General features: G+C 32.8%; 2 protein-coding genes across 2 annotated transcripts in view; one reads left to right on the top strand and one right to left on the bottom strand.

Moving 5' to 3' along the window:
- Nucleotides 1-22,369, top strand: part of LOC131957973 (telomerase protein component 1) — a 37,500-nt gene extending 15,131 nt beyond the window's left edge. Inside the window, exons 22-57 of the mRNA XM_059322848.1 lie at nt 104-217; nt 819-936; nt 1,124-1,306; nt 1,841-2,022; nt 2,332-2,479; nt 2,672-2,848; nt 2,936-3,028; nt 3,456-3,588; nt 3,959-4,136; nt 4,669-4,778; nt 4,979-5,067; nt 5,688-5,802; nt 5,945-6,053; nt 6,357-6,519; nt 6,710-6,805; nt 9,297-9,421; nt 9,510-9,659; nt 10,070-10,175; nt 10,395-10,514; nt 10,678-10,776; nt 10,853-11,000; nt 11,095-11,201; nt 12,515-12,672; nt 12,797-12,896; nt 13,351-13,476; nt 13,743-13,850; nt 14,144-14,282; nt 15,410-15,573; nt 15,895-16,106; nt 16,385-16,451; nt 16,664-16,791; nt 17,647-17,772; nt 18,312-18,429; nt 20,265-20,420; nt 20,653-20,772; nt 20,881-22,369. Coding sequence (XP_059178831.1) covers nt 104-217; nt 819-936; nt 1,124-1,306; nt 1,841-2,022; nt 2,332-2,479; nt 2,672-2,848; nt 2,936-3,028; nt 3,456-3,588; nt 3,959-4,136; nt 4,669-4,778; nt 4,979-5,067; nt 5,688-5,802; nt 5,945-6,053; nt 6,357-6,519; nt 6,710-6,805; nt 9,297-9,421; nt 9,510-9,659; nt 10,070-10,175; nt 10,395-10,514; nt 10,678-10,776; nt 10,853-11,000; nt 11,095-11,201; nt 12,515-12,672; nt 12,797-12,896; nt 13,351-13,476; nt 13,743-13,850; nt 14,144-14,282; nt 15,410-15,573; nt 15,895-16,106; nt 16,385-16,451; nt 16,664-16,791; nt 17,647-17,772; nt 18,312-18,429; nt 20,265-20,420; nt 20,653-20,772; nt 20,881-21,021 — 4,726 coding nt within the window. The 3' untranslated portion in view covers nt 21,022-22,369. The remainder of the gene's footprint in view (nt 1-103; nt 218-818; nt 937-1,123; nt 1,307-1,840; nt 2,023-2,331; nt 2,480-2,671; nt 2,849-2,935; nt 3,029-3,455; nt 3,589-3,958; nt 4,137-4,668; nt 4,779-4,978; nt 5,068-5,687; nt 5,803-5,944; nt 6,054-6,356; nt 6,520-6,709; nt 6,806-9,296; nt 9,422-9,509; nt 9,660-10,069; nt 10,176-10,394; nt 10,515-10,677; nt 10,777-10,852; nt 11,001-11,094; nt 11,202-12,514; nt 12,673-12,796; nt 12,897-13,350; nt 13,477-13,742; nt 13,851-14,143; nt 14,283-15,409; nt 15,574-15,894; nt 16,107-16,384; nt 16,452-16,663; nt 16,792-17,646; nt 17,773-18,311; nt 18,430-20,264; nt 20,421-20,652; nt 20,773-20,880) is intronic.
- A 12-nt stretch (nt 22,370-22,381) lies between these two features.
- LOC131957971 (mucin-5B-like) lies at nt 22,382-24,217 on the bottom strand. The gene is made up of 3 exons (XM_059322846.1): nt 24,086-24,217; nt 23,520-23,859; nt 22,382-22,761 (listed from the first exon to the last, which is right to left on the bottom strand). The coding sequence occupies exons 1-3, from the start codon at nt 24,155-24,157 to the stop codon at nt 22,742-22,744; spliced, it is 432 nt and encodes a 143-aa protein (XP_059178829.1). The 5' UTR covers nt 24,158-24,217; the 3' UTR covers nt 22,382-22,741.
- Between the last annotated feature and the right edge of the window lie 124 nt (nt 24,218-24,341).

Raw genomic sequence — 24,341 nt, 5'->3', positions numbered from 1 at the left:
TAATTCTTTCTTCTTATGCTTCAGTGGCCAATTCATTCTTAAATCATACATTAAAAAAAATTAATTAATTCTGCAACTTAAAAAGCAAATGACTTGTGTACAGGGACATACCGGCTGGTTTTGAGGCTGAATTCAAGTCTGAGTCTGAAGTCCACAAAAATAAAATCACAGCTTTGAAGAAACGGATCAGAAACAGTGGTTTAGAGGTGTATGATGGGTAAATTTCCTCTTTTCTATTCTTTAGCCTTAATACGAATCACTATTATAGGAGCACTATGAATCTTCTATGATTTGAAACACAAATGATAGATAGTATAAGAGCAGTGTTTTATCTCCATGGAGGAAGTAACAAGCTGAACAGTTTTTGAAAGGTCTCATAAAATTCTACCTATACCTGCTCCAGTAATATTTATATTGTTTAGATAGAACTCACCAGAGTTTGGAAATAAACAACCTGACTGCTAAAGGAAAATTCTCTTCCTTAACATGTAAAGTAACTCTACTGTATCTCCCATAATAAAGTTCACTCTTAATCTTTACACACTGTTCTTATTGGGAGGAAGGAAAAATAGTGTACAATTGCACCAAGTTTCAGTTTAATTGCATTAAACATTGATTTGAAACAATTTTAGTTTGATTAATTTTTTAAAGCTATTCAATTTCAATTTATTCAATTTATTCAATAACTGTAACAACAGTACGGAGGCCTTTTAATAAATAGGTATACATTTTTCAGTTTAATTTACTTGGTGAACTTAAAAATAGATGTAATTAGTTTTACAGTATAATTTACTTACATAACTAAAACAAACTTATAGATATCCCTGCCACTGGGGTGGATGTGTTGATGGGAAACCAATAGTTGCTGGACTAGACATGTTTGGAGCAAGAGTTCTCAACAATCTGATTAATGCAATTAGTAAAATGTTTCCCAAAGTAAGTTTACTTGATTACTATTTTAAAAAAAAATTGAATTCTTTTTTCTTTTAGTTTCTATTACTCTAAAAATAGATTTCTGAATTTCATAAAATAATTTACCTGTATCTAGAATCTTTTAGTAGAAAATGTAATTTAGTGAGACTTGCAGCTTCATTTAGTATGACTTTTTTTACTAAAATTTTAGGTTGAAGTTTTGACTGAAGAGGTTCATATTCATAATTTACAATGGAGCTTCATTGAAAAACTTAGCTCAGACTTTGTTGGTCGCAAAACACTGGTTTCTCAGATAATATCCAAGATCAAGTCCACAACACTCGGTTCTCTTGGTTTAGTTGGCAAACCTGGTAGTGGAAAAACTGCTCTTATGGTAAGACGCTTTAGCCCCAGACGCTTTAGCCCCAGACGCTTTAGCCCCAGACACTTAAGCCCCAGACACTTGAGCCCCAGACACTTGAGCCCCAGACACTTGAGCCCCAGACACTTGAGCCCCAGACACTTGAGCCCCAGACACTTGAGCCCCAGACACTTGAGCCCCAGACACTTGAGCCCCAGACACTTGAGCCCCAGACACTTAAGCCCCAGACACTTAAGCCCCAGACACTTAAGCCCCAGACATTTTAGCCCCAGACACTTTAGCCCCAGACACTTTAGCCCCAGACACTTTAGCCCCAGACACTTTAGCCCCAGACACTTTAGCCCCAGACTCTTTAGCCCCAGACTCTTTAGCCCCAGACTCTTTAGCCCCAGACACTTTAGCCCCAGACACTTTAGCCCCAGACACTTTAGCCCCAGACACTTTAGCCCCAGACACTTTAGCCCCAGACACTTTAGCCCCAGACACTTTAGCCCCAGACACTTATTTGGTCTAGAAATTAAACCTGTTTTCACACCTGTATTGCAGGCTGCCACTATAATGCAGTATGTGAATGACAGATCTGGTCAATCCCCAAACACAATGGGAGTCCTGGTCAACATTGCTGGTTCAGCTCCTGGGTCAAACAGTCTAACTGCAACCCTGAGGAGGCTGGCCATTCAGATAAACACTCGGTTTGGGCTAGCGTGCACTTTACCAGGGGACTTTAAGTATGTTTTATTTTATTTTATTTACACTATTTATATTTTAATTACTGGATGTGCTATACATTGCCGTATATTTATACTAGTATGATACCTTATTTAGATCTGTGTTAAAGTATATGGGTTTAAGTATTGTATACAAAATGAGATATATTTATACTTATGGGCTAAAGTGTTTTCAAAGTTTTCTGTATACACTTGTGATATTTAAAACTCACTATTTTTTTCATCATTGTATAAATTAATATATAGCTCAAACATGACGTTTTGAAAAACCACTTTGCAATGATCTATTTAAACATTCATTTCTTCTAGGAACCTGGTTTTGAAATTTAAAGACTTGTTAGAAGAAGCTGGTAAACACTGCACATCCAAGTTTGTTATCTTTTTGGATGGTGTTGACCAAATGGATGCTGCTAATGAACCGTTTAGCTTGGAATGGATGCCCAAACCAATGCCCGAGGTAGCTCTATTTAAACTTTTAACAGCTGCAAAACACAAATAATTGTACATAATTTTTTTTTACACATTTACCTAATCAACTCAAACATTATTTCTTTTACATGTAAAAAAAAAAAAAAGATGGTCCATTGTTAGGTTACTTTTTAAAGTAAAATAAAATGAATAGTAACTTGAACACCATACATTTTGGCAGAATGTGGTTATTGTGATCAATGCCGTGGAGGGAGGGAAAACTCACAAATCCATGAAACGATTATGCTTCGATGAAATCAATGTTGGAGGGTTGGATATGTGGGACAAGGCAGATTTAGTACGCCAGACTTTAAGTAAACATCGGAAGGTCTTGGATGAATCTGGATTTGGAAATCAAGTAAGTAAATATTGAGCATTACACTTGTTTGTTTATTTAGCATAAAGCCTGCAACACTTGTGTATTTATAATTTTACATTATTCCAGATGAAATTTCTAATGTTGAAAAAAGATGCCCACAATCCACTCTACTTGAAACTGGCCTGTGAAGAGCTTCGGGTATATGGTGTCTTTGAGAAGGTAAATAGATATAGTTTGCATAGCTACTATAGCAAGCCACTCACTAAAAATGTACAACTTCATTAGTTGCCGTGTATTAAATTATTAATTATGGTTTTATGAACTCTATTTGTTGTAGGCCTAGATCTATATTTATTTGGTATTTTTCCATAAACTGTAACTCTATCAAAACTGCTAACAGCAATTTAAATTTATTTTGGCAATTTAAAATTAAGACTGAATAACTTCATTTTGGTGTTTGTATGTTAGAGTTGTGTATATATTTTAATTGACCAGGTGGATCCACAAAATCTGCCAAAATTCAATGCTTGAACAAATTAAAAAAAACCCCACATTTTGCCAATACGTTGTTGAAGATTGTTTTATTTTGTAACTGGCAAATGTTTAGAGCTTTTGTGTTATGATTGGAAAAACTTGATAATTTCAGATAACAGATAAATTAAAGAGTTTGCCACACACCACATCTCAAATGTTACAGGAAGTGCTAGTTAGGCTGGAAGAGGATCATGGAAAAAATTTGGTTTCCACTGCTCTGTGTCTTTTAGCCTGTGTGAGAGAAGGCAAGTTGTATTTATAAACTTGACTTTACATTTAATGTTAGTAATATTTCTAAAATGAATTACAATTTTTTTTAACATCTGGTTAATAATTATTGAAAATTTTAAGCTGTTTTTTAATTTGTAGTGAATTTCTACACATTCATAATCATTGATTTCTTAACAGCTGCATAGAAAAAAAAAACATACAAAAAAATAGAATGTTTTTCATTTTTTCAATTAGTTCAGTAGTTGCTATTATGGTCAGGGTAGGAGCTCCTATGTTTGAGGCAGTGTTTTATTGCTTGGTGTAGCAAAAATTAGCCTTTTGTTTACAATCTGAATGGTTGCAATTGAAGTTGCTTGAAATAAATTTAATTCTGTATGCAAACAGGACTGTATCCGGAGGAGCTGTATGAACTGCTGAACTGGTGCAAATGTTTTGACAGTGGAAAGTTTGAACTCAGCGACTTCTGTAACCATAGTCTGGATTTTTCTAACCTGATACCGCCATTGACCTTTACATTCTTGATCAGATCAGTAATGGGTTTCCTCAACCCTAGTTCTACATGGTGAGTGCACTGGTTTGTTTTAGTGGAGAATTAAAAAGCTGGTCTATGCTCCACCTACTTGTCAGTTTGCTTTTACATTCTCTTGTAGTCCTTCAGGTCTCCTATGGTCCTTCAATCAATTTGTAAAAAAACTGTTAGTCTATAAAAAAGTAAAGTGACCTTTTTAAACCTGGTTGTCCATGGGGGCAGATGTAGTTCATCTGTTTGTGACTTCTACATATGAAGGGATAATGTAGTCAGCACTATTCCCAGCCACCTGTACTTTACTTAATATAAGATAGATATGCATCACAGGGATATTAAGTTCAGACTTTCTGGTTAGCAGTTGTATGCTGTAACATCCGACCACAACGTCCCATCAGCTAGTCTATACTCCACCCATTTCTGTAAATGTTTCTTTCTCTGGTCTCTCAGGGCTCCCTTTGTCCTTGGGGCTCCTGTGATCCCTTGGGGCCCTTGTGATCCCTCTCCTGCTGTCCCTTTGGGCTAGTGTCAGTTTCAGTCAATTTTAACTAGTGGCAATGTCTTACAGGGCTCCAGTTGTGGCTTTAACCAACCATGAAATTCGTGTTGCTGTTAGGACTAGATATCTGAAAAGGACAGACAATGCTCTGGAGATTTACCTGCATAAAATTTTAGCTGGTAACATCAATATTTTGATTGTAATTCAGATTAATGAATGCTATATGATGTATACTGTTTTCATTATAATACTGCTTTTAATCTAATCGAGGAAATATCTATTTAATTTAAGGTAGTTACTGTAATAAGCTTTTCAAAGAATTTTTAAAAAATTGAACAATATGTCTATCAATCACTTAATGCTTGTTCTGCTTTTTCAGGATATTTTCTAAGGCAAGCAGATCCTCGGAAAGATAGTTCTTGGCAGAGTCAAAACACAAGAGCTTTTACAGAGCTGCCATATCATCTGGTAAAACTGTTTTATTACTTAGGCCTACCCATTCTGTAATAGTACAATCTAATCCATGTATAAAATGGATGGTTAAAAGTGAAGCAAGCTTTACTAGTGTGCAATATTTAGAAGAATGCATTAATATACTATGTAGCTTTTTAAAAACACCATAATAACATTGAAAGGATTTGTATTTATAATAGTTGTATTTTAGCTATCTTTGAATACATAATTTAAAATTATAAAATCTTATGGGGATGGCATGGTTAGAAAATATTTTAATAAACACAAAATACCGTTGTAGTAATGTAAGAAATGCTTCACTTTACAGCAGCTTTATTTACTTTTATTAACCCACATTTTAATATAAATAGGCAAAATAAAGCCCTTCTGATGAAACCAAAAGGGTACTGGTGTTTAACACAATCTTAAAGTTAATTTCTTGAATGTAGTGCCCTTTTTTGTAATCTCACATACATATCAACTATTAGTTCTACAAGTTATATTTTTTTCATTCATATTTTTCCTGTGTGCCCAAGACACATGGGGCAGATGAAAAAGAGACCACCTGTTTTAGAGACCAGTTGTGAAATATTCTAGGAAAAAAAGTCAAAATGTTTTTTTGAATTTCTATTTAGGCATGTTGTGGGCATTTCAATGAACTAGAGACAGTTCTGTGCAACCACAAGTTTATTCAAACCAAATGTTCTCTGGGATTGGCTGCTAAACTTATGGATGACTTCTCTCCCCAAGGTAGACTTATCTAGTTGATTAATTGGTTAATGAAATGTTTAGAAATGAACAAGAAACAGAAAATATCTAAAATGAATGTACATTATTGTGCTATTCTGTGTCTTATTTCTATTTAACCATTTATTAGAATTTTTGTTTTTAGTATCCTTCCCCAGCAAGATTGTGGAGAAAAATGTGGCAAATTTTTTAGCACAGCCTCGAGTGGTGCAGTACAAATCTTTTGTTTCAAGGAATATTGAGGTGTTTGTGAGGTAGGAAATGTGTCCATTTAAAATTTTTGTCTAGATGTTTTGTCCAATATCAATTTTAAACATGGAGTTAAAATTGATAATTTTTATGATGGATTTTATATTTCACTGCATTTTGTAAACTGTCCAGCTCATGCTGGTTATAATGGGGAAATTTCTTGTTAAAAAATATTTCCCCTTTAAAAATTAACATTCTTCTCAAAATGATTGTATTAAGCTTTTCTTATGTTTGTATTATTTTATAGAATAGTTAAATAAGAATAAAATGAGGAAAAAATTAATGTTAACATTTTTGTTTTTGTTTAGTTATCCATCGTTAGAATGGCAACAGGCCATAAATGAACCATCAGACACTATTCCTTACAAAGATGTCATAAATATGAGCCATACTGCACCTCCACATATTGAATGGCTTAACAAACCTGAGACAGCAAATGAATGCTACTTGACATTGTCAAGTTTTAAACTTGTAAGTAATATAAGAACTTATTTCTTATTATTGGAACTTTGCACTGTTACTCTGTACAATTAAAAATCTAAATTTTAAAAATTTATTAAACGTAGATTAAAAAAAAAATTCAAATTTTCAGTAAAGCCTGCATCCGCTGTAGTTACATAATTTTGGAGTTTTTTTTAAAATTATATTTTTTACTTTTCAGCCAGTCACATGTGTAGCTGTTTCACCAAATGGTAGCAAGTTTTCCACTGGCTCACAGGACCTGTCAGTTAGACTTTATGACATGAGCACGGGAAATGTGAGAAATTTAAAAATGCACACTTTTTATATAATATGCAGACTGTTTTTTTTTCAAAGTTAAAGTTAGCTAATATTTTACAAATGATTTATAATAGAATACTTTAAATACATACAATTATTGAACCTTAAAAGCTATAACATAATATAAATCATTGCTCTTGCATTCAATAACTGAAAGTGCTAGTCACATTTTTGTCAAAATTAGTTTCACTTTATCTGCCTAACAGAGGCGTATCCAGGTTTTCGTTGTAGGGGGAGCGAAAAGAGCAAAAAAAGGCGCCGAATTTTAACACGTTCTGTATATATATATATATATATATATATATATATATATATATATATATATATATATATATATATATATATATAAAACTACTAGCTGTATGTCATTACTTCGCTATGATGTAAAAAAAAATTGAAAGTATCACTCTGAAGAAATAAGAAAAAAATACACAATGTAGGCCGACAAAACAAAAAAAAAATATACACACTACAACCAAAAACAATGATCGTAACACAATCTGTTTTGTAATTCTTGTAAAAAAATTATTTTACATAATAATTCCTGGGAAATTATTTAAGACAAGTGAAATAGGGGAAATAATCACTCTCTTAATATAAATATGTATATATCTACACATGTAATTATAAATGGCAAAACAAATAAATAATTCCTTTAGAATATAATGAAATTGTTTAACAATATTCGAGTTTAAAAAATGTTTTTATCTATAATCAGAATTTAATATATCGTCATCATAAATACTAAAGTATTACAGCATAATAAAAGTTTTTTAAAATCAGAGTTGGTATAAAACCACGCTTTTCGATATTATAGAAAAACACGCGGAATAACAGCCGAAATTTAACTAAATATCGGCCTTTTTAGTTCAGATCATAAATTGTTAATTAACTACTGCTTCTTAGTGTTTTTTAAAGGTAATTTTTTAACATAGTGATAGGTATGGGTTAGATCACACACCTTTTTACTGGTAATTGCAAAAACAATATTCACAGAGTTTTACGTTTTAAAGGTAATTTTCTGGCGGCATAGTACTTTGGTACATCATTACGCGTTTTTCTACATGTACTTAACAGATCAGTTCGGGGTGGGTTGTAGAGGGGGGGGGGGGGGGTTCAACTTCATTCACCACTGTCCGGTCACTTTAGGTTAATTATCCAACCCAGTGCATACCTAGGTGTGACATTAATGTCGCTCTACACAATTGTGGAGGTGAGGTGTGTGTGTGTGGGGGGGGGGGGGAGATAACCAACTCAGAGTGAACATAGCGTCAGTTTTTAGATGACTGTTCTAAACATACATATATATTACACACACATATATTACACAAATATATATTACAGAAATAGATTTAAATAAGTAGTAGTGGTATTATGACAATATTTTTTTTACAGAGGGATCCATGGGGGCGGTGGGTTGTAACTGTTTCATATAATTTGTAATCGTAATCACAATCGCCCAAACTGTAAGAATACTACTACTTCATCGTGATGACGTTGTTGACCTTGTCAAAAGTTTCCCACGACTACGCAGTTTGCTCATAAGTAAATTTAAGTAGAGGTGCCACATCAGTTGTATTTGTTTCTGTATTGTAATTTACAAAAAAATAATCACACGATTCAAACTGTATATATATAAAGTAATTATGTGTGAATGTTTATGTATACCATTTTCTAATTCAATCATTCGTAAGCAAATACATTATACAGTTGCCTTAAACTTAACACCCCTCTTGCCAAGTGGTACTACCCGTAGAGGTTTTTTAAACATTGCAATGCATTATAATGGTTAATTTTAGAATGGCAAACTGATGCAGCTGTTAATACGTGTTGTAAACGTAGACACTACTAGACTAGTACAATAATGCTTAATTGCTGCATGAAAAGAAATCTTGTGATTTACATAGATGTGCCGACCAAAAATATTTTTTTAACAAATATCATTGATTAAAACTTTAAGTTTAAAAAGTTTCCAAAAAGGCGCCACTTTGCTGAAAATGGCCAGAGGGGGAGCGGCCGCTCCCCCTGCTCCCCCCCTGCGTACGCTACTGCTGCCTAAATAAGTAGGTTAACTTGTGTATTTAAAAATCCCCTTTCAAATAAAAATGTTCATTTTAATTGCCCATTTTAATTTGTAAATCTCAACTCAAAATGTTTATATTTTGACATATTCTTTTAGCACGAAGGTCAACTATAAAATAATGTCTCTACAGAGATTGAAACTTCACTCTGTTTTTAAAAATTGTGAAATGAAAACATTTTTGTTTCAAGCTCAACAAACAAGTGTAAAAGAAATTCAACTGTTAAAAAAAAATCCCCCCCCCCCCCCTTCCCCCTAAAAAAACTAAAAAAAAAAACTTAATGAAGTTCATGACACATTCTCAATTCTAGGGCACCTAGGTATTTTTATTTTATACCTTTTGACCACCACAGCTTATTTAGGTTAATAAAACATTTTTTTTCTATAGGAACTCTGCACTTTCCATGGTCATTCTGGATACATTAATGATGTTTGCTTTGTTGGGGATAAAATGCTCTGTAGTGCTTCATCAGATACCACTCTGTGTGTATGGGATGTTGATAATGGACACAGGTAATCTACACAGTGATTGGTTGTCACATTGCAATGCTTTTATTTATAATCAAATTTAGAAATAAAAGTGAATTATTCTCTCCCTCAGGATCCATACATTAAAAGAACACCGTCGTCGAGTGAATTCATGTGCAGCAACTGCTGATGGCAAAATTATAGCATCTGGTGGATGGGACTGTACTGTTTATTTATGGAAGGTTGCCAATGCTGAGAAGATGTGTCATTTTAATATAGAGAGGTATTCATTTTTTAACTGGTTGAACTGTTGTTGAATAATGGATTACAAAAATTATCGTCTTCTGTTTTTAAATTTAGCATTGATCTTTGTTGGAACATTAATAATGTCTGTTATTTAGATTTTCAGTTTTAACTTAGATATTTCTTCTTTATATATAAAAAGTGGAACAATATAAATTACTGTTTCAAAATAATAATTTCACAAAAAATAAACTGTTAACATAGCCGTTGAGCGTTTAATGAAATCTACTTTTTTCCAGAAATTTATTGTTCTATCTTCAGTTGACACTTTTCAGATAAAAATGAGAAGCTTTTTTGATGATTATTATAAAATTTAAAATGTTGCACATATAAAATTATAACACCAATTTTCAAAATGTATAATGTATATTCCGAATGTCTTTGTTGCAGTCCTGTAAACAGTGTCCAGTTTCATCCCTTAGAGGAGAAGATTGTAGTAGGCAGTTGGGATTCCCAAATCCGCATCTACAACTATTTTCACCAGACTAGGATTGCTGTAAGTGAAACTCTGGTTCTAGTTAAAGCTCTGTTCACTTTAAATAAGAAATTTATCTTCGATATAGAGACCTTTTTTTCTAATGAATCTGCAAAAAGATTAAGTCATCAATCTCCTTTAGTGTGAAATATTTTAGTGTGAAATATGTAAAATATTTTGTGTGAAATGTGACTTGAGAATCAAATCATCGGATTTAGTGGAAGTTTTTTCACGTGACAGGTTCTCAGAGGTCATGCTACATCTGTGAGAGACTTGGCGTTTTCATTAGATGGTACTCACCTGGCCTCTGCCGCTTTAGATGGGGACATCAAAATCTGGGCAGCTGACAAGGGAGCTCAGGTATCCTCTCCCAACAATTTTACTCATTTTTAGTATCCTCAAAATTCCTGTTTTTAGAGTGACATTTTAAAAATTTATTTTAAAATAATCCTGTAAAATTATGGTTCTAAAATTTGTTTTTTTTCATGTATCTATATTATAGCTAATACAATCTTGATTCTAGGTTGGACATATTAAAGGTCATTGTGGGCCCATCAGCAAGTTAATATTTTCTCCTACTGGCAAGGAGTTAATAACTGCCGGAGAAGATCATCAAATTAAGGTAGTTTATTTGTTTCATTTCTATTTTGAATAAATTGTGAATCCAACTTTTTAAAACAATTTCGTCTTATTTTTAGGTCTGGTCTGGAGATCTTGGCATTCCTATACACAAGATCCACACAGAAAAGCATGGGGCAGCTGTTTCTGTTAGTATCTCACCTAATGGTCTCACAGTAGCTGTTGGCTACCATCAGGGGCTAGTTCGTACCTATGACATCAACACTGGTGAGTTCATTAAAAAATAATTGTGTATAAAATCAAGGTAATTTTAGAAAGGTGTTGGCCTATTTTAAAATGTGCAAAAAATATTTTCATACAGGTGTGAAAATATTTGAGAACAACTTATGCAAGTGTGCTGTTAGAGCGGTCGCATTTTCTAAAGATGGAGCTTATATTTTGGCTGGATCTGATGATACCACTATTCAGGTAAATTAGTGGTAATTATAACTAGTTTTATCAATTTATTAGCAGGATCTGAATTGTCTTGTTTTTTAAAATATCACAACACTTTTGACATTATTGCTGTTAAGATTACATTTAAGGGATAGTGTGCAGTAGCGTAGCGGGGGGACGGGACATGTCCCCGGGCGGCGACCTTAGGGGGCGCCAAAATGGGTTGGAAAGTTAGAGGGGGGGTGCAAATGGAAATTTCGAGGGTGTGTGCAAATCGAACAGTTTGTCCCCGGGCGCCGGGAAAGGTCGCTATGCCTCTGATAGTGTGAAAATTATGGTAAATAAACCGGGAGTGATCTCCCCTAAACTTTCTCGAATATTCTTATGTAACACTACCTGGGATGGCAACTCGGAATATAGACATGATTTTTAATTACTTAAACTTTTAAAAATAGAATAGAATCTCATAGAAAAAAAGAATTGCGCACCAAGCGAACGCCAAAACAAACTGTGCATAATAGTGTGGAATATTGTTAGTACTTTATAAATTTACATGCGTTTTTTGAGAAATCGGAAATAGCGTAAATTACTACTTCCGGTCAATGGAAATTACTCAAAATTTGATTGAAGGTAGAGGATTAGATCTTTTACTTACATATGAAATTTCATTTATCTATCTGAAATAGTACTCAAGTTATAGGCTTTTGAAAAATTCAAAGTAGAAAAAGTACCACTTCCGGTTATCGGAAATCGCTCAAAAGTTGATACAGATCTACGATTTTGATAAAATACTTGTACATGAAATTTCATCAACCTAGCTGTAACGGTACTCAAGTTATCGTGTTTACAGACACACAGACACACAGTCATATGGACAAGATTGCAAAAATATGCTTTTCCAACTCAGGGAGACGTAAAATGTTCGATTCGATTACAAGACTTTATACTTTGTAAAGTAAAAATTAGGGTAAAAATCCACATATAGGCTAAAAGTAATTTTCCCTTTTTGTAGCAGACAGTCCATGGAGCCAGTGAAGTAGAGTTCACTTGTTTTTGTGACCTCAGCATATGAAGGGATAGTGTGGTCAGCCGTCTTTACTCTCCCTCATGTGAGTTAGGTACCCATCAGAGCTGGGTGACTGTTTTGCTAACTCGAACCCAGATTGGAACTAGTCGAGTTAGTAAGCTAGCGCTGTACCGCTAGGCCACACCGTCCCATTGCCGTAGGCTAAAGTATAGTAATAATTTAATTACTCACTTTTTTCCATGATTACATAAGCAGGGTATACATGTTATAAAGATTAGTTTCAATAAAAACAAATTACATTTTTTTTTCATCCTTTTAGGTATTAAACAGTGGCCAAGGATCCAGGACATGTACTCTGTTGGGTCACAGCAAGCCAGTACTGTGCATAGAGACAAGCAAGTCTTATGTGGCTAGTGGCAGTGAGGACTTTACTTGTTGTTTGTATGAGAACATCAGACAGCTCAAGAGCTCTAAGCAGTCAGTAGTTTTTAAACTTATTTTTCATTTTAAAATAGTCATTCTTTTAATCAAATAACCCAAATAGTTAAAAATAATAATTCTTTCCCTTAGTTCCCTTTATGAATTCCTTCCCTTATTTCAGGTCACAACCCACGACCAAGTTGACAGGTCATTTGGGTCCTGTAACTTCCTGCACATTCAGTCCTGATGAAACAATGCTGGCTACATCAAGTCGTGATGCAGTAAGTAAAAAACTTTGGTCTTCTCTATACAATTTTGTTTCACTTAACACTTCAGATAACATTCAATGTATTGCATCAGATAATAGTTAATAGATAAATAGGTGCACTGGATTCAATAAAAATAAAAGGGTGTAGGCATGCTTTGATGTATGTAAATGTACTTCATGTAGTTCATGACATGGAAGAACCACATTTAATGTAGGTAAAGAGTGTATATGTATACTGTAGCTAATCACAGACACCTTTTCTATCATAGATAAATAACTAACTTGTAGGCTTAATTATCACAAATAAAACATAGGTAAACAGGTTTGCTTTAAGAAATCAGGTATACCTTTTTAGCATAATTAAATTAATGTATCTTCCATAAAAGGTAAATAAAGGTATATTATGTTACAGGAAAATAGATGCAGCTGTAAAACTTAGAAAATCAAATGAACCTTATAATTTTCAGAGCATCAGAATTTACATTCTACGTGATGTATTTATCAGTGATGTTCCCCAGCCTACACATGTACTGACAGCTTGTCATGCTGACTGGATTAATTCTTGCCAATGGTCAAATACTGGAAACTACCTGGTAATAATTTTACCGGTATCTTGTCATTGGTATCATTTAACTATCTTGTCATTGGTATCATTTAACTATCTTGTCATTAGTATCATTTAACTATCTTGTCATTGGTATCATTTAACTATCTCATCATTGGTATCATTTAAATATCTTGTCATTGGTATCATTTAACTATCTTGTCAATGGTATCATTAACTATCTAATTTGTGCTGTATGATTCTTTTCTAAATGAGTTCATCTTATCCATTGTTATCTTCCATGTGTGAAAATAGGTGACAGCTTCCAATGATTTCAATTTGAAGATTTGGGACATGAAAAGTTTCACATCAAAACAGATATTATCGGGCCATACTTCAGCAATCAATACAGTGTCTAACAAGGTAAGTTGTTTTTAGGTGTTAGAGAGTCAAATTTAAATTTGCTAAAAATGGTTACTACCCAAAAGGAAAATTGATTAACTTTAAACATAGTTTAGTTATACTCAAAATCAGGAAGTTTTTTTATCTTTAATATTAATCTACTTTGAATGTCATATTATTTTAAATATTTTTGTATTTGTTAGTATTGCTACATATTTATATTTTTTAATTAGTATGCCTACACAGTTTAGTTTTTAATATTCCATTTGATAGTATGGCTGCACAGTTTAAGTTTTTAATATACCATTTCATAGTATGGATGCATAGTGTCAGGAAGCAGTGATGGCCTGGTTAAAGTTTGGTCTCACAAAGGAGTGCTGATCACAACTTTGGCAGGTCACTCTCTGAGGGTAAATGCCTGCGATATGTTTGTCAAGTTTAACAAAGAGCCTGGTAAGTAAACAATTAGTTGAAATGCAAGTGTTGAGATAAATAATTCTTAACTGATAGGCTATATTAAATTTTAAATTAAAGAATATTGATTATGTTTTCACATGAATTAGATATACCATACCTAGTTGAAGGCTCAGACTGATTTTGTAGGCAACCTGAAATGATAGTTTTAAAGAATAGGCCTAATTGGTAACTCATTTCAACATAAATTCTAATCATGTAGGCCTACAAATGTGCACTGCATAAAAAAAAAAAAACAGCAAATACCATACATATATATCAGCAAGAATGAAAATAACAGACTCACTGACATTTTTGTCAGTTTTCTATCCTTTGTTGTTTTGTATCAGTAAATAAAATCTTGTATGAAAGCCTGACTTGGTTTCAACTTTACACTGAAGTTGAACCCCACTAATAAATTCTGTGTCTGATACACCCACCAAACAAGCATCAATAAGCATGTAGACTTCTGTTATTCAATTCTATTATTGGAAATATTCATGTCAACTGGAAGCAGATCAATTATAGCTAGCAGTTCAGTTTTTAAATAGTAATATAATACAATGTGACTAATCTAGCTGACCAACTGGTTTTAGAATACAAATACATTTGCGAGACATAAATGTTAAATTAAAAATAATAAGTAGGGTCTATAGATAAAGCTGTAGATGGGTTTGATATATGCATGGATAATGAAGTGGCACAAGATTTGAGATCATCACCCTTAACCCTGTTGTTGGGGCACCACAGTTGACCTTAATCACCCTTAACCCTGTTGTTGGGGCACCACAGTTGACCCTATAATTCACTACCAGCCATCAGTCATCTGTTGCTCTGAATAGTTCTGAGATTGGCAGCCAAGTCCAATCCTTGAAGTCATCCATCCAATGATGTTTTTGCTTTCTCCTTCTATCCTACTGGCACAGTGCCCTGCAATATTGTTTTGGATAGGCCGCTGGTTCGTGTGGCATGTCCAACTAAAATTTGTTTTGACTATGCTCTGTAGACACTAAAGGACCCTCTCATTAGTCATCCTTTCCCTGACGTCTTCATCAGTTATGTAATCTTTGTATGAGATCCCTAGGAGTTTGAGATAGGATTAAAAAAACGTGGTTATCTTGTTTCAGATGTGGCTGATGAGCCTTCTCAAAGCTGGGCAGAGATCTGTTCCATGGATGCCAAGCCTGAGGTAAAGAGATCAGTCGAGCACCAGAAGCAAGTCAATGTACAAGATGTTTTAGTTGTCTCAGCTGGTGATGATGGAGACGTTTGGATTTGGAAACCTTTACAGGTAAAGTTTTATTTCTAATGACTTGCTTCATTTTATCTTATATACAATGCAAACAGTATAAAGTACATTTCATTTTATAACTAATAACTAAAAAATAACAAATAGAAAGCTTTTTGTTTTAGAAATAAAGCATAATAAACGATCATTGTAATACCTTAATAAGCTAATTGTTTTTGTCTTAAGAGTTCTGTAGTATTTATAACGCTAACCATATTTTTATCTTAACTGAAATGTGGAGGTGATGACTGTTCAGAAATTACTTGCATTTTTTTGTGTGGAGTTATCCCTGTCCTTAAAGACATGTATATTTGATCCACACAGTGCCACAGCCTGGCATCCTTGACTGGTCACTCTGACCGTGTCCTGTCCATCCAGGCAGACAAACACAACCACATCATCAGCTGTTCTCTGGACCAGACAGTGCGTCTGTGGCAGCCCAACCTGAGGGATGAGATCAACCTGTCCAAGCATGACGCCCCCATCACCTTTATTGATGTGTCATCTACAGGAGAGATGGCCATTTCTGGCAGTCGGTAAGTCTGTTCTTGTTACTCTTTGTTTGACGCTTTAAATGTATTGCTTGTAATTGATTTGTTGTTTAAACATTTTAAGCTTAGGCATTGTAAAGTAGATGTAAAACCTACCAAGAATTTATATTTAAAAGTAAAATATTTTGTTTTTATGTTTTATACAATGATTTATTTGTATTTTATCCTTATCAAAGGGATTCACTGTGTACTTGCGACCATTAAAAAAGTCTTGACTATAGCCCATTAAACTGTAGTTTACAAAATTTGTATCCATTTCACAGAGATGGCATTGTAAAAATTTGGCAGAAAGATAACAGCAACCAGTATAAAATGAAACTTAGTTTTCAGGCAAGTGACAGCATTTTAAAAACTTTTTCTAGTCATTTTTAAATAGTATTTAATTCCTCTTTGATGTGATGTATTTTAAATTTGTTTTTCCCAAACATGTTAAAACATTATTTTAATCATGTTGTACAACATTGAACACACATTTTTTTTTCATAAAAGTTAAGTTTATTGCATTTACTAAAATGAACTAATTAGAACAGATTGATTTACAGGCCCATGAAAAATCTGTTAACTGTGGCACCTTTGACTACAATAAATCAGACTTTTTCTTTACTGGTGGTGATGACAACATCATTTATTCCTGGGAGATAAAAGTCAGAAAGGGTGGATTCTTTGTGAGGTTTGTATTCACATCATATTTGTTTCCAATGTTGTAGTTGTTGGATGTTAACTACTTATACTGCACTTGTACAACTACAGTGAATGAGGATGGACAGTGTATTATTTCTGTGGTGTAACAGGTTGAAGGCACTGGTTTCCACAAAATGTTTACACTTACAACACAAGCTACTTCTCATTTCTACCATGTCACTAGCATTCTTCATCCACCACAAACTTGGTACTTTCAACTGCATCATAAAATCGCACATACCATAACTAAGCCCAACCTATAATCTGTTACAATAAACAATCTCAGGCACCCTTAATCTAATTTACTATAGTCCAGTGACACATCATGTGCAGAATTTCAATGCGAGGTGAAAAGAATGTAGGTCTAGATTATTTTTTTATTAGATTAGAATGTGCAGAATTTTGATGAGAGGTTGGAAGAATGTGCAGAATTTTGATGAGAGGTTGGAAGAATGTGCAGTTGATAAGAGGTTGGAAGAATGTGCAGTTGATAAGAGGTTGGAAGAATGTGCAGTTGATAAGAGGTTGGAAGAATGTGCAGTTGATAAGAGGTTGGAAGAATGTGCAGTTGATAAGAGGTTGGAAGAATGTGCAGTTGATAAGAGGTTGGAAGAATGTGCAGTTGATAAGAGGTTGGAAGAATTAGCACATTTTAAAATTGAGTTTAGTATACAATTATTCCACCACCTTTTTCAAGAAAACTTTGTACAACACAATCCTTAGTTAACTTTGGTCAACCTCAAATTTCTGTAATATTGCACTGCTCATTTATTGAAATATAAAAAAATGTTGAACTCGTTTACATAGTTTCTAAAGTTTTCGTTGCATTCTATTTTGTCTTTAGAAAACAGCTGAGCAAGGCGACACAATCACCTGTTTCATGTCTTATAAGTATGCAAAAATGTGGTGACATTATGTACACTACATGGGATGGTGACTTTCATCAAATTGAGGGAGGCAAATTTTACAGGTGATTTAATGGCTTTTTCCATCTATGCAGTAAATTATTAAGTTAAAAAAAATGATCTGTGGTTAAAGGGGAGTGTCTGTGGTAAAACCCATTGTCCACTATGCTTCAGTGTTTAACAGGTGCTAGTAGGAAAGATTAAACTTTATATTCCCCTTACAACATGTGGTGTGCTACAATGAACTCTATCCAACATATTTAATCTATCTTTTCTTAAACATAAATAAATAAATATTAACCTCATAAGAGTATATTGCTCTCGATAATTGTATATCTAAACTCCAGTTATGAGAAAAAGAAACTTTTATGAAGTTGAGTTGTTTTGTGCTGATCACACAACCTATTTGCTAAATCTCAATCAAAGCTAGGCATTACTTTACTTATTGTATTAACTGGATCATTAAGGTGTAAATATGAAATTCTATCAATTAGATTCTCATTAGAATTTTCCCATCTTGCTCTTAACATTAATAGATTAACATAAATGTGCTTTGCCATCTTTACTTTAAAAACATATTTTCTGTTTATTTCATTATTTATAGGGTTCAAAAAGACCGTAAATACTTTGAAACTTGGATTACATGTCTCGTTTTAGACTCAAGAAATTATTATTTTGGTACAACGACAGGTTGTATGTATGAAACAGATGAAGTGAGACATGTAAGTAAATTTTACCTTACCTGGATTAATTCATATGTAAGTTATTGAAACATCTTTATTATTCATGGAATTACTCTGTGTAAACTGTATTGTCTGTAATAATTACTCTTAGAGAACCTAGTATTATACCTTGTGTAAGCAACTTTAAACTCGCATGACAGAAATGTGTGAAGTTTGAAAAATGATGTCTCAAATTTTCTACTTGTCACACCACCCCAGTGAATGTTTTCTAAGCTTGTAGACCGAGTTTGGTCTCAAATTTTCTGTCCTTCATGGCTTAGCCATCAAATAAAATTACAACAAATAAATTTTTGTCAGAGGCTGTGCTTTGTTTACAAGTTTACCATCTGTCATCTTAGAAGAATCATTCATTTTTTCTTCAATGCTAGCTGTGACTTCACGTTTTACTTTTTTGAGTTTGAAATATAGAGGAAGTATTAAATTTGTGCAAAATATCTTGACGTTTTACACCTCCCTGATTTGGAAAAACTTGCTTAGTTTTACAGTTTTGTCAGTGTCTATGAATGCAAAAACTAGATTAGTTTTAGTTAGGTTGATGAAACTCAAGATATAGGTATCATATTCATTTGTAGTTTTCTTAAACTTTTGAGCAATTTCCTGTAACCGGAAATGGTATTTTTGTTTCCGGTTAGTGAACTGGTACTTAAATTCTATTTTTGTGGGAACATGATAACTTGAGTTCGGTTTCATTTAAGCAAACAAAATTTCACATAACCATAAGATCTTATAGTTTGATTACTTTCAAATTTTTGGTAATTATGTGTCAACTGGTTATGTGCCATAAAGGCTGTTGACTCAGATTTTAGCCTGCTTTTCTTTTTGGATTTGCTTCCATAGCCTTTGTCCAATCAAGAACAAACTGCAAGTCAGCAGTTGTTTGATTTTGGAGTTGTCTCCTAGATGAGTTGCTTTCCACAGCTATCGAGCCTCATCTGCTCTAGGGTTTGAACTCTAGACTTTGGTTTAGCAGCCATGAGCTTAACTGATTCTGCCATGCTGACCCCACTCTTTTTATGGTTTCTAAAATACCAATCACATGAGTATCCTTTCAAGTTGGTAGATGAAAATTCATCCATAGATCTTATTATCTGGGTTAGGGTTGTTGTGAAAGGGTCGAGCTTGTCCTGACATGATCTTCTATTTGAAGAATACCATTTCTATGATCATTCACATAGATTCAGTCAATAATCATTTGACACAATACCTATTTCCATATCAATATTTATTTAGCTACTGTTAAATGATCTATCCTTTATATCGACATCACATGGAGTACCTCTCACATTCATTTCTTAGCCCCCCCCCCCCCCCCCCAACTCCCTATCTTTCATTCTATTAGTTTTCTACATTTCCGGTTACTGGAAGTAGCTATTTCAGATTTCTCAAAAATCCATTAGAATTTATCTTGATTCCTCTACTGTCCATCATGGGAAGAAACATGCAAGCAAAATTTCTACCCGACATATTTATTTCTAACTTTTCACTTGGTCAAGATTTTAGACAATGCATTGTGGCATAAAATATGACTTAATTTGATGTTTGATTAAATTTTAAAATAAATTTCCACTCTAAAATTTGCTTTCATTTGTTACACAATTCTTTTTTTTTTTTATGCAATTCTATTTGATGTACGAGGAAGTTGAGGGTAGATCAATCCTACTTTATTTTTTTAATCAACTCAAGTAGTATCTCAATGATGTTAATAGAGTATTAAATCCCCCCCCCCCCCCCCACTAAATAGTGTGTAGACTATTTTTTATGGAGAATGTTTTACTTTCTAAATATTTGCTTTTTATTTCTTTTCAATAATACAGGATACTGACCCCTTTTTTAAGCATGACCCTAAGAGGGATGGTTTTTATTGGATTCACTCAATTGCTGCCTCCAAAGGAAAAGTTTTTGCAGGAACTTCACTTGGCTACATCATTGTAAACCAAGACGATACTTTTATACCATACTTTCAATTGAAAGTAAGCATTTTTAAATCATGACACAAACTCATAAAAATTATTTTCAAATTATTAATTTTTTAACTGAGATATGCAAATACTCTCAATATCTATTCTGATAGCAAATTTACAACTGCTTTTTCTGCACCTTGTTTAAAATTTAAGATTTAATTAATATAAATTTCAATTTTTTGAAAAAGAAAGTAGAATTAGTGATGTATTATAAAAGAAATCAATTATATTCAATTAATAGATTCACATGCAAGCTATAACAGCAGTTGCTGTGCTATTGGATGTGCTAGTCACTGCATCTGCTGATAGTACAATCAAGATTTGGTATTTCACCAACAACTACAGTGATGGGCTCACTCAGGTAATTACAATAGAGCCAGACAATTAAATTTTTCTTTTTCAATGTTTAAAAATTTAAAAAGTTAATGAAAAGTGAAATGTTAATAGTGTCCTTTATTTACAATTTCAGGTTGGGCAGTTCTTTAGTCCATACCCTGTTTGTAGTTTGAGAATTGGTTACTCCCTGCAGGAAGCAGACAAAGTTTTGTCTCTTATGCTGCTGGCAGGTGACCAGCTTGGAAATATCCATCAGCTTTTGTGGAAGCCATAATTTTTGTAGCAAGTTCAATTAACTTGGTTTGATTTCATTTTCACATGCAGTTTACACAGCTACCATTACATAATTGTAGTTGTGTGAATATTTTCTTATTTGGTGTTAAAAAAAAAAGAAATTTAAAAAATTGTTTTATAATTACTGTAATTTCCATTCTAATCATTTTTTTTCAATACATATTAATGAAAATGATCAAAGTTCATTTAAATGGAAAATTGGTCCATTCCAAAATTTGTTCATACTGGTATTAAGTACTTTTGTAATGCAGGTTAAAGTTTTTTTTATAAATTATTTTATTTTGTTGTTATACTGCTAATAGTATTTGATTTTGTAATTTAGATAGCATACATTATCTATTTTTCATGACTTTATACTGCTTGTAGTTTGTTTCAGTTAACTAATTGCAATTTTTTAATTTGTGATTTTACTTTGTGATTTACCTTACAAATCTGTAAATATAGCCATGTTTGATGGCAATGGAAGTGTGATTTTTTTTTTCTCTCAAGGGTACTCATCAATTCTACTGACACATGTGATTTATTAACCTTAATGTTGATTAAAATGTTTTGTTAGGAATACATTTTGTGATATCTATAAACCTATATATACTTTAATGTCAATTGATGCAATACTAATATTTTCCATCAAATAATTCAATTTTTTTATACATTTGTATTTACACATGCTTTTTTTTCTTCTATTTTCACTATCAATATAATTACTCTTTAGGTTTGTTCAGTACAATTTGGTTAAGATGACTGCTATGTATCTTATCAGACTGTATCAGCTAAATAAGCTCAATGTTATTGTTCTTTTTGGTTTTAAATCTTGTTTAATTTCTGTTAATTTCCATCATTTGTATTCTTGTTTAGTTAAAACTGCCTATATTTTATAAAATACCAATATTAACTTGTAAATTCTATTTTCTATTAAAACGTTCTACTATAATGGTAGTTTCAAGTATTTGGATTACTCAATCAATTAAAATATTAGCAAATCAATTATACTGATTAAATACTATTTTTTGCATTTTTTTGCAGTCTACTAGCTTGTATTTACCACTTTTTTTGGAAGATTTGAATAGTTTGACAGTTATATTTTAATAAATAATAAATAGCACTAAATTCCTACTAAAGCACCATGAAATTCAGAATATTTTCCCATATAACATTTTTTTTTATATTTAAAATAAAATTGTTTTTACAAAATATTTTGTTTCTTTTATTTACTTTTTTAAAGTAATCTTATAATTTTATAAGATAACTCAATTGATTATAAAGCTTACATAGTAAAATAAATTGCATGATACAAATATATTGCTTGCTGGGGTATATGTAATTATGTTAGCTATAACTAAGTTTTGAGCTTTAAATGAATCATAAACTTCAAGTACATTCCTTTACCAGCTTGTAGACAGGAAATAATTGAGCTGTTGTGCATAATCTTATAGAAATATTCATGTTTTATAATATTTAAAGCATTATAATAGCACGAAATTTAGCCAAATGAATTATATAATTTTGTGGGTTATAAAGATTTTTCCCCCCCGAAATAAGAATAAACATGCATCAATCAGTATAATAGTGAGTGTTTGATTTTCTGTGTGTAGAATTATTTCAGTCGACAAAGTATTTTTCATCTTCTTGAAAGAAGCCAGGAAAATTGTATTTATTCATCTTGATAAATACATTGTTACTTTGGTAAATCAGACTGCCTTTTACCGACTGGAGGGTGTATCTGTGAGAGATAAAATTGTCAAGGAAGTTACAACAAAGGCAAAAATAAATTTAATAAAAATAAGTTTAGTTGTTATTGAGATGTCATAATGTTTGAAAATGTACAAATATGACCATTCTTGGCAGATGCACAAAGTTTGATTCTGAGATGAAATTTAAATTGGTTCTGTGTAATATTTTTAGATTGTTCATACGTGCTTACATTTGTGGTGGAAGCTTTATAAAAGTCCTAATTTGAAAAGTATTTCAATTTACTTTTAAAGATAGCAAACCAATAACCTAGATGTAAAGATTCTAAATTTTTAAATTCTTCAGTTTTCGCCTCAAATATTGGAACCGTAAGTGCTGTGACTAAAATCATAGTGGATAGTCACTCGTAATTAGTAACAAAGTGCACTTTCAAACCTTAGGGTCCATAGGGCAGGTGAAGTAGAGTTCACCTGTTTCATTGACCTCCACATTTGAAGAGATAGTGTGGTCAGCACTATGCCCACTTGCCTTTACTTTCCCTAATGTGAGTCGGGGACACATCAGAGCTGGGTGGATTCAAAGACATCTCATGGACTTGAGCCCAGGATCCAAACTCACAGGTTATCAGCCGAGCGTTCTACCATTTGACCATCCCATTCCCACACAAGCAATTTTAAGAGTAATGTAAAATTACTATACAATTATTCTCTTCTATTGATATGCAGCATACCTTTATTAATTACTAAAAAACTGTAACCAATAGCCTTTTATCAAATAACTACAACTTACTTTCATCAGTACAAGACTTGCAAGAGCAAGACTCTATAAAGGGCAACTTGTGAGTGACAACTAGAGAGTTATCACACTTGAACTCCACTGCTCTGAGTCTCTTGACATGCCCAGAGCAGCATAAACATTCCTGCTTGTCCAAATGCTTTTCTTCATAGTTCATGAACTGAGGCTTCACAGAACAGGTTCCTGCACAGTATTCTTTAGGCCATTTCTTTACAGATATGCAGTTGTTGATGGTTAGAAAGTCTGGTGTTGTCTTCTGTAACCTGCACTCATCTTTTGGAACACAATCTACTTGACAGCAGTTATCTTCTGCTGGAACCAGATGGTGAGTACTCTAGAAAAGGAAGAAGTTACAAAAATACATTTCCTAATTTAATAAGTGATTAATTACTACAAAAAATTCAAAATAAGGAAATAATATGATTGGTATTGTAAATTTTTTCTTCTTCTCGGTTTAAGATGAAATTCTTTTGCAACCATTTATATATAGCTAAAAATCGATTATAAGAAGGCAAATAAAATACTAAAACAGAAATTAAAAAAAAAACACTAGTACATACAAAGTTACACTGCTGAATGTCTAAGCACTTCTTCCTTTCTTTGAAAATGTGCCCTCTGCCACACAGGCACATATTACAATCTCCACAAGGGATGAGATCCCCAACCTGGTATTGTTTAGATTGTTTAAAGGTATTAGAGATTTACATTTTAATAGCATATACACACATATACATATACATATATATATATATATATATATATATATATATATATATATATATATATATATATATATATATATATATATATATATAT

Source organism: Physella acuta, unplaced genomic scaffold (assembly GCF_028476545.2).
Source record: "Physella acuta isolate Inbredline_101_S28 unplaced genomic scaffold, ASM2847654v3 ptg001283l, whole genome shotgun sequence".
Taxonomy (NCBI): domain Eukaryota; kingdom Metazoa; phylum Mollusca; class Gastropoda; family Physidae; genus Physella; species Physella acuta.
Note: the sequence above shows the minus strand (reverse complement) of the source record. Positions and strands in the feature narration are given on the sequence as shown.